The sequence below is a fragment of the Oenanthe melanoleuca genome, chromosome 2, assembly GCF_029582105.1.
Source record: "Oenanthe melanoleuca isolate GR-GAL-2019-014 chromosome 2, OMel1.0, whole genome shotgun sequence".
In the NCBI taxonomy this organism is placed as follows: domain Eukaryota; kingdom Metazoa; phylum Chordata; class Aves; order Passeriformes; family Muscicapidae; genus Oenanthe; species Oenanthe melanoleuca.
This window is the reverse complement of record NC_079335.1, coordinates 106,998,139-107,013,195: the sequence shown is the minus strand read 5'-3', so window position 1 is coordinate 107,013,195 and position 15,057 is coordinate 106,998,139. Positions and strand designations below refer to the sequence as shown.

Sequence of the window (15,057 nt, the reverse complement as noted above, 5' to 3'; positions counted from 1 at the left end):
AAAGGAAAAAAGATATAAATATCTGCATGGGGGGAGGACTTGACCCAGAGAGGATGCGCTTCCTGGTGTGACTCAGTTGACAGCCAATGGGAGCTGCTCTTGCAGAAATGGGAAAAATTGTTTGCTTTAAATTTTTCTCCACATTCACATATAAGGGAACCCTTCAGACATCAGAGAAAGTTATTCAGTGGGTAAGTTAAAAAAGAATTTATCCTACCTCCCACCTCACATGCTAAGATGACAGATATAATATAATATAATATAATATAATATAATATAATATAATATAATATAATATAATATAATATAATATAATATAATATAATATAATATAATATAATATAATATAATATAATATAATATAATATAATATAATATAATATAATACAATACAATACAATACAATACAATACAATACAATACAATACAATACAATACAATACAATATAATACAATACAATACAATACAATACAATATAATAGCCATGGTATATTCAGCAAGAAAAATCCCTCAAATGGAAGTGCTATTAGGATAGAGAGGCTTTTGTGTCCTGTTGTCATTGTTCCTCACTACCATTTTCCAGCACGTTTCAGATCTACCACAGTGTAGTGCAATTTGACCATCTCATAGCCATTTCTCAATGTGAAGTGTAACTCATACAAAGACTGAACTTTCAGTTCCCTTGCAATTGACTTGTGATTGCTTTCTTTCCTGACAGGTTCTATTAGTATTTTCAGATGGACTGGATGATTCACTGGAAGACCTGAAGAAAGCAGCAGACTCACTTCGCTTTAAAGGTATTACAGTACCACATTCATGCTCCAGCTTCCTACTACCACAGGCCTGATGTACAGCTCCCCCATTGCAACTTTCCCACTTAACACTGCCTCTCCATGCTCATGTGGCCTTGCTCAGGAGTCCCTGAGAGAGTGTTTGCTGCTCCATGTGAAGCAGTGTAGGTGATGGATTGTCATTATACAGCAGATGATGTCAGGGACATGCCTAGGGGTGCAGAGGTTCTAGCTTCTGGAGCAATTCAGGATGGACTCCTCTCTCTGATGAGAGCAGCACTAGAGGTTGGATACAACTCTGACCTCTCTAGGAAAAAGGGGGTTTGAACTTGTGTTTAGGTACTGAGTAGCAGTGATTTCTTTTAACATTCTGTGTTGAAGCCATGAAATGTAAGCCTTTCAGGGAATTGCTGTTATTCAAGTTTATATTGTTGGCTAAATTGTATGTTTCAGGTATTCACTAATTTATATCTGTGCTTTTGTTGAAGGTCTTGATGCACTTCTATTGGTTGGTCTGGACAATACACAGAACTTGACTGAATTTTGGGAAATAGAGTTTGGCAGAGGATTTGGATACAACGAGCCTCTGAGTGTTGGGTTTGCAGATATTGCAAACATCTTGCAGAGAAACCTTGTAAGTCCTTCTGATATAAACAAAAGGGGGGTGGAAATCAGTCTTTGTCTTATGATTAGTATATGTAAATGAAATGTTTCTTATAATTTTTCAGGATACCGTTGCAGAAAGAAAATGTTGTAATGTTATTTGTAAGTGTCTAGGAGAAAATGGTGATCATGGTGTCCGGGGAAATCCTGGAAGGAAGGTAGGAGATCTAAGACAGACATTAGATAAGAACTGCTTCATTTTTCAAAGTGTTTCTGTTTTTTTGTAGTATTTCAGAGCATGTATGCATGTCCCCATAACATTTAATATTAGGACAGATGAAGGAGAAACATGAAATGTGATCCTTTCTCTGTTGCATGCTCCTGTGCTAAAGTATTTTTGTAATAAAAATTATTTGTACAGATAAAACTACTACTACACCAATTCATCAGAAAATGGAGATGAATTTTTAAAAAATCAGGTCTGATTAATCAAGAGGCTTCTCTTGATTGAGAAACTTCCAAATGACAAATAGAGAGTAGAAAACAGTAATTTTTCACTAAGTGTGTGCCTTATCATTTTGTCACTGGTTATTCCAAATGTCCTCTTCTCTAAGTCTGTTTAGATGCAAAGGATTGCTTCTTTTAAGATTTTTAATTGTTTGTTTTAAGCTTTTCTGAATATTACAGATATCATTACTTCTACAGCATACTAGTAGTATTAGTTATTGAAGTTTTAATATATGTAGTCTCCATTTGACTACTAATCATTCAATTATTTCTTCTTATTCCAGTAAAGTGGGAGATAAATGATATCTGCAGTTCACATTCTTCAGTTATGTGATTGCAGTTAAATGAAGTTTTGGTTATCTCTTAACAGAAGAATAGTCTTCTAATACTTTTCCATAAACCAATTTACTTTTTTTTTTCCATTACTCTTGGTGCTTTTCTTATACCTTTCTGTTTTACTAAAAGGCTCGATTAAGGTGTTTGGACAGTGTTCAGAATGTAAACATAGTTGTTTTTCAACTAGAAATCTCCTTTGTTCAGTTTCTCTGCTCAAATTTTGCCCTAAGGATATGATATTTGCATGACTTCCAATACAAAGTTGAAATGTTCCTATGTGTTTGCAAGGCATTGCAATAACTTCATTCTAACAAGTTTCCAACTGCTTATATTTTTCATTTCACCTTAGAACTTCATTACTGTGTAATGCTTCCTTTTCCAAATCACTAGAAAGATGTTTAATTTGACCAGCTATCCCAATGAGCTTTGTTAAGCCATCAGAGAATTTCCTGAAATAACAACTGAAATTTCATATTAACCATTGCTCTGTTCTTGGGTTTGTGTTTGGGTTTTTTTCTCCCAGCCACGTCAAATACATAGGACTGTACAGAGTGTCTGTGTAAATGCAGGGATCCTGCCCTCCTGAGCATAACCAGATCTAATTTTCAGGGAATGTTTTCTATCTCTGTGTGCAGAATAATCTGATAGAGATGAGCCCAGTGTGCTTGGAGAACAATGTTACATTTGAATTCTCATTTTTCAGGGAAGCATAGGTTACAGAGGATCTCCTGGACATCCTGGTGAGGAAGGTGGGATTGTAAGTAAACATTTATCTTCCTGCTGTGATGTTAATTGGTGCCTGAACCTGTCTGCACTTATTCACTGAGTAGCTATCAATGTTAACCCAAAATGTGTTAAAGGAACAGGTAAATCTGTTCCCCTGTGCCTCTGCACCTCGCCATAGATAGCTACTCAGTTAAAAAAGCAACTCACCAAAAGTGGGTTAGTTATTCAGTTAAAAAAAGCCCACCTTCAAGTACTGACATTCCAGTGGGAGATTGGTAATGCACTATAAACATGGCATGATATTGAGAGCAAAGAACCAGTTGCAACTCAAGTTAGTAACTGAAGTTCTCTTATGGGCCACATGAAGATTTCCAGGTGACTTGCATTTGTGTCCTTAGTGCAACGAATGGTGATACAGTTTTCTCTTGCTTTAGTCTTATGTGATGAATTAAACAGTAATCATCATTGCATGGATGAAATTGAACATTTTCTTTTGTCTCTTAGGGGGAGAGAGGCCCAGCTGGTTTCAGTGGGACTCAAGGAGACAGGGGATGTCCAGGTGTCAGAGGCCATAAGGCAAGTATGTAACTTTGAAAGATTTCCTAATTTTGTTTCCTACAAACATGTTATCTGGGAACAAATCCCTGTGCTGTCTTCCTGGAGCATGGATGAATGACAAGATCCAGCTTGGAGACAGTGTTTACTGTCTCATTTTGAGAGGTATTTTGTGTAACTCAAGCATGGTTGAATAGCTCAGGATTTTGCTGATTAAGCAGCTTCATGGTGACTTTTTCACCACCAACTCCAGAGAGGCATTAGTTAAAGCTATAAAGCTTTATGGAATGGGAATGAAAATGAAGTCTGTACTGTCTTCCCAGAGGAAAGGAGTAAATATGTGGCAGTAGAGGGTTTAACAGTAGGGACTTCCAATACTGAGCCTGGCATACCTCTGCACATCAAACTATTGTGCCCTGATTTTTAAGCTCAACAAAATTACCATAACCAAATTTCATCTATGTTTATTTTCAATTTCAGGGTGCCAGAGGCTATAGAGGAAGTCAGGTATGTGTTTTAGTGTGTGATCCATTTTCTTTGAGAACAGTGTTATTCTTCCTTTTAAGTTCATGTTACCCTGTAAAATGAAATTATCAACAAGGAAGGAAAACAGTGTAAAAAGTTCACAGCATTCATTGTACTTTTCCTATGGTTCTGTAACGATGGATTTAAGACACCTTTCACATTAATCAAAATCAGCAGTCATAATTGTATTTTTGTATGATTGCAGTCATAACTGATTTAGTCTGACAGAAAAATGAGTTATTTATTGATTAGTTTAATAATCTGTTAAGGTGGTAATTCTGCCAGCTGAATCTCATTTTAATTGTTGAGAAAAAGGAGCAGAGGGAAAAGAAGGTTGTGACTAATATTTAATGGGGGTTTGGACAGCATTTTTACTAGATCATTATTGACGTGTTTTCAATATCCAAACTTCTCTTCAAGCTGTGCTTGTCATCTCATCTGCTAATATTCAAAGTCTGCTTGTTTAACCTTTCAAACATACCTGTTCATCAAGGAGATATGGTCATTAATTGGATAATAAAATGTGAAGCCTGGAGGACAATGATCTATAATGGTAATAGTTTCCAAGCTACAGTGATTAAAATGAAATTAACTTGTATTGAATGCTTTGATATAAAACCACTTCTAAAAAAGTCTTGTGAGCCTGAAAGATTCAGATGTTTGCTTCCATAACTGAGCAGCTGTGAGGAAGTTCAGAGAGTGTTTCTGAAACCTCACCTCTATTTAAAGTAGTGCTCTGTACTTAGTTTTTAATCTTCTCACGTTTCTCTCACCTTTTCCATTTTCTGCTAGTGGCTTTGATTTGTCAAAGCTAAGTAGTGCTGTAGGATTTACCAGTTGCATGGACCCTACTGAAATCCAGTGAATACGTGAATATCTTCATTATGTTGTGTCATTATATCCACAAATTTTATTTTAAATAAAAATACAAAACTTTCAGCACATTAGACATGTGGTTCAATTGTGCCAGCTTAGTAAGGCTGAAGCAGCTTATTGAAGTTATTGGAGTCTGCAAGGCATTTCATTGTAGCTATTTGAATAAAAGGAAATACTGAATGTTTAATAGTATGAAGTTTGGCTCAGGTTTTCTGAGGTAGGAAATGACTGATGGAAAAAATAATACTTTAATAAAAGTCATGATTACTTAGTGCAGAGAATGTTGCTGGAATGCTTATTCAAGGAATTCTTGTTCGTAACGTATTAATCTAATCAAAATGTACAACCAGCTGTTTTTTCTTGTAGTAGATTCAGAACTGTTTTAAATGAAAGAAGTTCTTCTTCAGGAATTTTAACTAGGTGGTTTTGTAAAGTTAATTTAGCAATTGTATCTGTGGTCTCTCTCAGAGTGAGACACAGTTATAACCTTATTTAGATGCCTCACAGAAGTTAACACTGCAAACTCCTTAAGTTTGAGATGGGTATTTTGTGGGAAAATGACTTTCATAAATGTTTGCAATGTGCTGTATCATTTTTGCAGAAAAAAGAGAAGAGAAAAACAAGGTGAATTTGAAAGGAAAGGTGACTGATATTTATGTAGCACTGGTATTTATGTACTCTTGCTGGAAGACTTATGAAGTTTCTTTGAAAATCCTAAAGTCTAAGATCAGTCTTCTGTAATTATTTTTTAATCTTGGTTATTCTTTCTGGCTTTTCAATCCATTGTTCATGTTATAAAAATATGTACAAAAGCAAAAAAGCACAGTACAAACAGATATGATGGTTGAAATCAGAATTACAAGGTTATCAGCATGATAGATCTAATACTAGTAGTTTATTTTGGAATATATTTGGATTTTGAAGATCTTGCAGCTGGGAAAAGATTTGAAAGCTAAAAGAAGGAAAAGCAGAATTTAAATCCTGATGGAAATCTATAATTTAAATAGCTGATTTTCTTATTAAGTGTCCTTAACAGTTAATCATTTTAGACATTGTTAATTACTTAAAAATATGATTTAGTAATCCAAATTTATAGTTATTATTCTTAATTATTCTTGCTAACCATTAAAACCACAGATCTTATTCAAGTTTCCAAATGCAGGGCAAACACTTCTTTCTTTGCTCAAAGAGACAAGTGGACTAATGCTAATTGGCCTTTTTTTTTCCTTATTGCTACAGGGTGAGCATGGTGAGAGTGGATTTGATGGCACTGATGGAGAACAGGTAAACATTACTTTAAATGTGCAGTGCTATTAAAGACACCAACCTCAGGGTTGAAAGGTACAGATTTTGTGCCTTGAAGGGCTTTAATGCTGAACAGAAGTTCTGTTGTTGGATGTTTAGAACTGTGTATCTGATTGAAGCTGGATTCTGCCAAAAAAAACTTGAAAACATGATTTAGCAGAAAGAACAAGTTTCTTCTTTCTCTCCCTTTTCTAACTCTAGGGAGAACGTGGATTTCCTGGACCTTCTGGAGAGAAAGGCAGCAGAGGAAAATGGGTGAAGTACCCCCTACAGTAATGTTTAGATTTAATGGAAACTTTCTAAAGTGTAATGCTGTCTGTAATGCTGTGAGTTGTTTCTAGTAGCTGCCTGTTCTCTAATATGCTCCCACTCCTAGATCAGTGTAGCTCCACTGACTTCAACAGATCTGGCCCTCTGCTGCCACAGATACTATTTATTCTTGTACCAGAATTGTTTGTGCTCTTTTTATGGATTTAGGGCAGAAAAGGCCCCAGAGGAGAACCAGGTGAACGAGGAGAATCTGGTCTAAGAGGAGATCATGTAAGTTCATTCCTTTATTTTATTTATATTTCACTGATTTTGTGATGGAGATGTCTGAAGTATATGTAATTTGAAGAGTTTTTCACAGTCCTAGAAAATGCAGTACTCTGCAAGAAGAATGGCATATTCTAGGAGTCTTGAACTCTTTAGACGTAGATGGGCTGATGTGTTTGGATGTGTTGCTTGGAAGCGGGTGTTTAAGCCTCAGATTTCCTGCATGTTTATGATTGTTTGTTTACTTGATTGTTTGTTTTCACCATAGGAAACATAACTCATTTTGGAGCTACTTATCTACTGATCTATAGAATCATAGAGTGCCTTGTGCTGACAGGGACCTTAAAGATCAGCTAGTAATTTCCACACTCTCTGCTGTGGGCAGGGACACCTCACACTAGACCAGATAGTCTGGTGGAAAGACCAGGTGGATTAGGTCAGTCTTCCCTGTTGGTTCCCACCCTACAAAGGAATTCTGGATCACTTGAAACCCTATGCACTGACTCTTGGTTAGCAATTTATAATGATGCAAAGGAAAGTTACTTCTTCATGTTCACATTTTTTCCTTGCTCCAGAGACCTATGTGAATGCGCTCCCTGAGGCTAAAATTCCAGTGCAGACACCACAATTCTTGTCTTGAAAAGACACAACTTTGTCTTTTCACATATATCTGAAAGACTTTGTTCCTAATGGTCATATATTTTGCTGATTCCTGTCTTTAAAGTTTATATTGAAAAAAAAGTGCTCAGGTGTCATGGTAATTTGCCTCTTTGAAAGATCAGGATTTCACCTGATCTAGCATTAAGTGGCAAAATGGAACTCCATTCTAGTGTAACCCCTCATCTGAAACTCATGAGTTATGATCTTAATTAACTGTATCAAATCAACCAGAACAGCTTCACATTTTCAGTTTAATTTGTTGCCCATTAGTAATTTTGGTTTTAATCTCTGTGGAAAAGAACTTCATGGACTTTGCAGAACTTCCTACATAGTGTTCTTACAAGCATCTTCATTTAAAATAGCCTTTTTATTTCTTGCTGTCTGCAATTACAAATCTAATTAATTCTATTTCTGTATCCTGCCTCTGTAGTCAAAGTAAAGTGTGTCACTGAAAATGCTGAGCTTTCCATTGATCTTTTTCAGGGAGATCCTGGGGCTGACAATAATGTCACTGGTCCTAAGGGTGAAAAAGGAAACCTAGCACCACAGGTAAGCAAATTGTTCTATTTTGTGGACAGAAGATTTGCATAATTGCTAACTCCTATTGGCTGTCCAGTGACCAAGAAGGTTTTTGTTTGTTTGCATTTTGCCTTTAGTGTTTGTCTGCAATGCTGAAAGCTTTAGGAAGTGCTTGATACAGTAAAAAAAGAAAAAAAAAAGTTAAAAAAATGTTTACAAACACAATGGGAATATTTTCTTAATAGAGAGCTAAGGAAAAATATGGATTTAGTATAAATACATTATTCTACCACAAATTTGTATCAGCAACCTGAGAGGCTTCTAGTAGTGGGTTGTAAGGATACTGTTAAAAATCATGCTGGGAAAAACTCACAGGGTATCAACAGGCTGTACTCATTTTGTTATGGAACTGCTATTGCCTCAGGGTGGTGGGTGAACTCTATTTTTATTGGTAAATAGAATATAAGAGTTGGGCTTTATGCTTATATAGTGATGTTTGAGTTTTAACAGGCATTTTAGCAAAACTGCAAGGAAAGAAGCACGGCTTGCATTACTACTACAATTTGCTTGGAAAGAGTATGCAAAGCTGAGAGGTAGTTGGACAGTAGCATGAAAATGATGGTGAATAAAAGCTTAAGAGGATGGCAAACATGTGAGAAAAATCCACTGATTTAGAAGTCTTTCTCTCTGAATACATAGGATTGTATGCATACATGTATGTTTATGTAGCATGTGCTGAAGACAGTAGAAAAACTCTGAAAGTTACTTTTTGAATAATAATTGGGTTTTGATGACTCTTTGGTAGCAAATGTCATCTTAATTAGTCCAACTGAAAGGCAGAAGTCAACAAAAATGATTTCACATAAACCTTGACTTAGTATTGGATGTTAGTAATTGGAAATCCAAAGCAGATGTGATCTGTCTGGTTTATAAGTTTTGAGTATTAATGATTTGTAGAAAGCAAGAATCAATGACACAACTGATTGCAATGAAAATACTGAGAAGAAGAAAATAAGAAGGAATGTATAAAGAAGGATGTGCATGTACAAGGAAAAGGGAAGTGTGTTTAAAGAGCTTTGTCATTACTTTGTTTTGCAGGGAGACCCAGGTCCACGAGGACTCCAAGGACAGCAGGGTGATGCTGGCCTGGATGTAAGAATGACAATCAATATGAGGTGGAAATAACTGCTAAAAGATAAAATGGGGTGCCCATTAAAAAAAAAAAAAAAAAAAAGTCTTCTTCCTTTTATCCCACTCTTCAAACTCCTGAAAAGAGAGGGAAGAAAAATCTTCTAAACTTTTCAAAGACAAAATATTTGGCTTCAAATTTAGTAGTTTATATACATTGCAATGTGTTTTCTTTTCTTTACAATCAGGAATTTACATTCCTGTTAATTCCAAGTCTGATTCATGTGAAATCATAAACCTTAAACTCAATTTCTTTTTCGATGAACCTTAAATGCTTCACAATTCCACCTTAGATGAATCTATCCCTTCCTTCTGCCCATGACTACAAGTTTTCTATGTCTTTTGTTCTCTTTATTTTAGCCAAAGGGCAGCTGACTGGGAAGATGTTTTCCAGAATGTTGTTGAAATGTCTTCTCTCTGCACTCATTAAGGATCTAAAATAATTTTTATTTTTGGAAAGGCTTACTTGTGTAAGAATTTCTGTCCCATATCCACCTTTTTCTCGTTTTTTACCTTAAATCTTTCTGTGAAAGCAATCTCAGCTTCCTTTAAGGTGTATTTGGTTTGATGGTATGTATAATGTGTTTTATGATGAACTGCTGTTTCACATATTGCTCAGTATTCTGGATGTAATCTCTCATGCCACTCCTTCCTAGGGTGCAGCAGGTCGAAGAGGCCCTCCAGGTGTAAAGGTGAGTGGCTGACACTGCTGCTACCCATTTATATGCAGCTACATGTCCAGCCTGAGTGTTTGCTCCTCTTAAGGGAAAAATTTCATTGTGAGCCAAGACACAAGTGTTTAACAATCAAAAGCCAAGACAGCCTAGTGAATGTAGTAGGGACCCTCCTGACTTGAAGGATTTAGATAGGAAGAGAGTTTTCATCAAAATGAAAGGATACTTTTACTATTAGGGCAAGTATGGGAACGTAGCTAGAGAAAAAACTGTCACTAAAGTTGACAGGAATGAGTAGTCAGACTGCAAGTCTGACAGTTTATTCCTCCTTTGCTGCATGCATACAGATATGTGTGATACACACATGTGGCACAGATAAAATCAGGGCAAGGTCTACATGATGCTTTGCTCAAAATAAACAGTGTAAAATGCAGTTCTGACAATTGGCTCAAACATATAACATAGTCAAGATTTTGGAAATAATTTCCAAAGTCAATATCTAGAAGAATATAAGATGTACAGAATAGGTCAAACCCACTGAGTGTTGACTGATCATTCCAGGAAGATCAGCTGGTAGAAAAATCTCATGTTGTTAAGAGATGACAAAATCTCACTCTCAGTTAGGTGGTAGCCCTGGTTTTCCTAGACTTATACCCCATAGAGTCACAATGAAAGAAAACTTTCCTGAGATATACTTAGCCAAGACATCACTGCAATTCTCTTAAATGATGATTCAGATAATATTCTTAGAAAAGAAAACTTGTTTGTCCCAGGATGTGAATTACAAAATACAGTTATCAATGCAAATCTAAAAGCAGCTATTTTCAAAGGTGGGTTTGTGGGCTTGTTTTTTGATAAAAATTAAATTCCATTCTATTAAATTCTATTCTATTCTCAAGTATAAGTTACATGATCATTCTAGAAAACCTTGTTTTAGCACAAATGGTTCACATTTGACCCAATCTCTCTGCCAGGCTGGTAACACAGGTAAGATTGTATATGCCATGATACAGCATTTCCCACTTTATCTTAGTGCATATAAACCCAAGGAAACATTACCATTTTGTGTACAACATTGTCAGTACCAACAGGGTGGAATATATCTTGAAGTACTGCTGTGTATCAGGGTCTGGGGAATGGGTAGATGTAGCTTCTGAATAGAAGTGCCAACCAGCATTTTGAGTAGGCCAAGTGTAAAATGTTAATAACTAATGGCAAGAATAACCATAGTGATGCAATATAGAACATTAATTTCAGTGAAGGAAAAAGACTGTCTTTTATGGCAGTAATATTTCTTCAGCAGCTCAGTGTTTGATTTGTCTGATTTCTGGGCTTCCTGTCCCTCTTCTGTTGACAGGTTTTGCTATACCTTTATTACTTTTTTCCTCTGTGTGGCAGGCAGGTAACACAGATTTTTTTACATTTAGAATGATTCAAATTAGAATTTCACTGGGAAATGTCAATCAGAAGTGAGAGTCCTGCAAGTTCCCTAAATGACAGTCCCAGGTTTTTGCAATACACTTGTATGGAGTGTGCCAAAACCCCTGTCCCCACCTGGTTTCTGAAAGCCCCAGTTTGAATTTCACTTTGAGAATCCAAAATATTCACTGAGGCATTGCAGATAGGAATATACTGGATGATTTTGGTACTATCTGCCAGCAGGGAGAAAGCACCATGCTTTGGCTATTGAGAGGATCAGCATAACTTGAAAGAATAAGAGCATTTTGCAGTTGTTACCTATTTCTATCTCAGAAATTCTTTATAGGGTTTATGAAGACATTTTAGGTTAAAAATATTGAAGAATATTCATCAACTCTGCCTCTTAATTATTCCAACCCTTGCTTGATCATTCAGAAATCCATTCCTTAGGTAATTAGGAAACTTCGCTTTTTTTTCTTTTTCCTGTTGGATTGCAACTGAGATCTCATGGATGTTTGCATTATTCTCTCAGGTACCAAGAAAAAGAAATAATCCAAGTAAACTGTGGTGGTAACAGGACCAAAACTGAAGTCAGTGGAAATGGATCTGTATTATATCTTGGTTGTACTAATAAGCACAAGAACTCTTAGAAAATTAGAAAATAAGAATGTTCAACTTGTTTAGTAAATTCACAGAGTACAGAGTTAGTTGAACCTTTTCAACTAATCGAACAATTAGTTGAAATTGAGTTGAGAAATGAGTTGAGATTAGTTGAGACAACCCTCTTGATCTCCACAGAAGCCCCCATAGCCAGTGATGAGGCCACCCTTTCCTAAAATGGCAGGGAACAAGAGAAATGAATGAAACTCACAGCAACAGAGAACTTTCAAACTGTTTTCTTTCAAGTACTGGGTGATCAGCATCGACTTTTAAAAACATATAAAAAACCATATGTCTGGGTCAGTAAGCATTGAAGGGTAGGTACCAATCAATGATCAAATGTAGGTAATGTAGATATCATTCATTGAAAAGGTGTAAAAAGTGAATTGCAAAGAGAATTGCACACTTTTGTCTTCTACATCCCCTGGAGAAGCAATATGGAGCACTAAACCCTGCAGTACGACAGTGGCATCCATCCTTGGGAGACTAATTTTTTCAAATAGTTAAAACAACATAAGAAGCACAGCTAGCCATTCTTAACAGCCAGAGCTAGTCAAGGCAGAAGGAATAGAAGGTGTGGTATGGTATCAGAGAGCTGTTTATACAGACAAGAACAACACTGCAATCTGTGAGCAGGAAATAAAGCAAAACAGTGAAGAGAGAGAGGAGATAAAGGAAGGCAAGAAAGAGAGGAAAAAGCAGGGGAGAATAAAGGACAACCACTTTTCTGGGTTTTGAGGCAAAGTAAATTTAAGTAGCTGAAAACTTTAAATTGGTTTTGGATTTTAGTAGAGTGAGCCTAAGAAATGTATCCATTTTCATTATAGTCAGAAATATTTTTGTGGAAATATATTTCTACTAGATTTTTTTACATCTGGTAATATCATATACTTACTGATGTTCCATTTTACAGTGTTCTTACTCTGGCTATAAATTAACATTCTTTTTTGCTTTTGGCTTTTTTTTTCCTGTTGTTATCTTTTGTTTCATTCATATGGTGCAGAATGAAAGTTCAGCCTTTTAAATTCATTTTTCCTGAGAAGATTCTTTCCAGAACCATCTGTTTCCCAAGAATCTTCAGACATATGTTTATGATTCTCCAGTGAAAGGGGGTCTGCAAGGCATGTAATATCTTGATGTTAATTGTCACCATTTTACTCAATCCAGAAGACAGTGAGTATTTCTTATGGTCATCAGCTAGTCTGACTCATCCTCAGATAGCAGCTTTATGGAGATGGAGATTTTTCCATCATCAAGGCAGATTTGATTTGCCTTACTGAATAACCAGAGTGAAAGATGAGGAATAGAAAAGGGTCTAATTCTAGTGTGATTGTGAAGTCGTTATTCCTCCTCAGAACCACTACCCATGGAAGAGGGGAAAGAGGATCTGCCCTTGTGGCCTGGCTTTGACTTTTGGTCTTAGCAGTGGACAAGGACAATGCACAAATATTGCTGAGACATGGTGTAAAAAGTATTCAGCAGAATAAAACTGACCTTTTCTGCTGCAGCTTTTATATTCATCACACCCCCTAGAAAACCAAAGAAAAGCTATTCTTTTGCTTTTTATTTGAGTTTTCTTCAACAGAAATTTGAAGATGTTTGAAAATTGTTTGAGTGCATTGAAAAGCATTCTATCAGCTGATACTCTGTAGAGATATAAAATTAATATCTTTTGATGTACAAATAAGAGATACTAATTTGTCTGTGTTTGTTGTTGTTTTCTTGGGGTTTGTCCTGGCAGGGTGAGCAAGGAGATCTAGGAGAAACAGGTTACTCAGGAGAAACTGGTCTTCCAGGCCCACAGGTAATAATAGATCTTCTGAGTTGATTTTATGTTAGTTACAGAGAAAACAGATTGTCAGCCTTGATGTTTTGTTTGTATTTTGGAAAGCTTTGTTAACTTCAACTAATGAATATTATGAGTAAGACTTCCCCTTGGAAAATCTTTTCTGTAACCCTGAGGAATAAAAAGTTACATGGGTGCAGCTTCTAGTGAAATTAAAAGAGGAACGTGAGTAGCAAAAATAAGTAATTTAGCCAACACACCTCCAACCTACATGATATTATCAAGCTGATATCTTCAAAATGAATTAATCTTAAATTGCTAGCAATAAGTACATAAAATCTACTGCATTGACAAAACTAATGAGTAAAGCTTTGTGTTCAGAAAAAATTGCTGGGTGAAGTAATTTTGAAGAGAATTATCATTGGAGACTTCTTACAGTAGCTTCTAGTTTAAAGATGCTCTTAGATACTCTAAAGATATTTTAACTTTACATTTTAAGATGAAGGTAACATACCTAGTTTATAGTAGGCTGCTTATGGCTCTGTTGGTATTTTAGATGCCTTAGTGGGGGTCTGAATCAGGCTGGCAGGCAGTGACCATCTCAGGTGCTTCACACAGGCAAATCTGTATAACTGAACAGCAGAAGTTTCACCTGTAAAATTAGGCTTGTGAAACAGCACTGGGATTCTGGTCATTGCAGCAACATGATTGTCATTGAAAAGCTGTCAACATTGAGCTGACCTTTTTGTTTCAATGGTTTCTTTAAATCAGGGCCCAAGAGGACCACAAGGGATCAGAGGACCTCCAGGACCACAAGGCATGCCAGGCCCTCTGGTTAGCATTAAATAATAAATCCAGCTGAACCCACTAGGGCTTTTCATTCTCAGTGTTGATGTTGTTCTTATTAAAAAAAAGCTTTAAAAAGTGGAAATTGAGGGCTTTTTGGGATAATACTTCAGAAAACTGATTTGCAGTCTCATATGATAAAATAACAACCTCGAAAATAAATTTAGGTGTGTGAATAGCAAGTGCTAGTGTGTGATGAGGCTGTAACTATTGAGCACTATCTGCTGAACTTCTCGCTTTAGTGATGCTGTTGATTTTGGGGATCCTTGCTCTGGAATTACACCATTGTAACTCAGGACTGGAATGTTCTATGCTGTCAGCCTTGGTCATCTATTTCAGTCAAGTAATGATGCTTATGCTTACATAAGCAATTATACATTAATATTTTTGTGCACATGTGCATGTATTCACTAGGTATCTGTGTAGCTAGAAAATAATATTTATGTGAGACTTGATTACATTTTGAGAATTTTATGGGAGTTATACAGATGACAGGAAATAAGTAGAATGATAGTTTGACCAGTAACACTTACTTGTCCTCAAAAG

General features: G+C 36.1%; 1 protein-coding gene across 1 annotated transcript; it reads left to right on the top strand.

Annotated features, from left to right (window-relative positions):
- Positions 1-5,211: 5,211 nt before the first annotated feature.
- Positions 5,212-13,707, top strand: LOC130248822 (collagen alpha-4(VI) chain-like). The gene is made up of 8 exons (XM_056482843.1): positions 5,212-5,241; positions 6,160-6,204; positions 6,427-6,480; positions 6,703-6,765; positions 7,903-7,968; positions 9,037-9,090; positions 9,783-9,818; positions 13,621-13,707. The coding sequence occupies exons 1-8, from the start codon at positions 5,212-5,214 to the stop codon at positions 13,705-13,707; spliced, it is 435 nt and encodes a 144-aa protein (XP_056338818.1).
- The last annotated feature ends 1,350 nt before the right edge of the window (positions 13,708-15,057 follow it).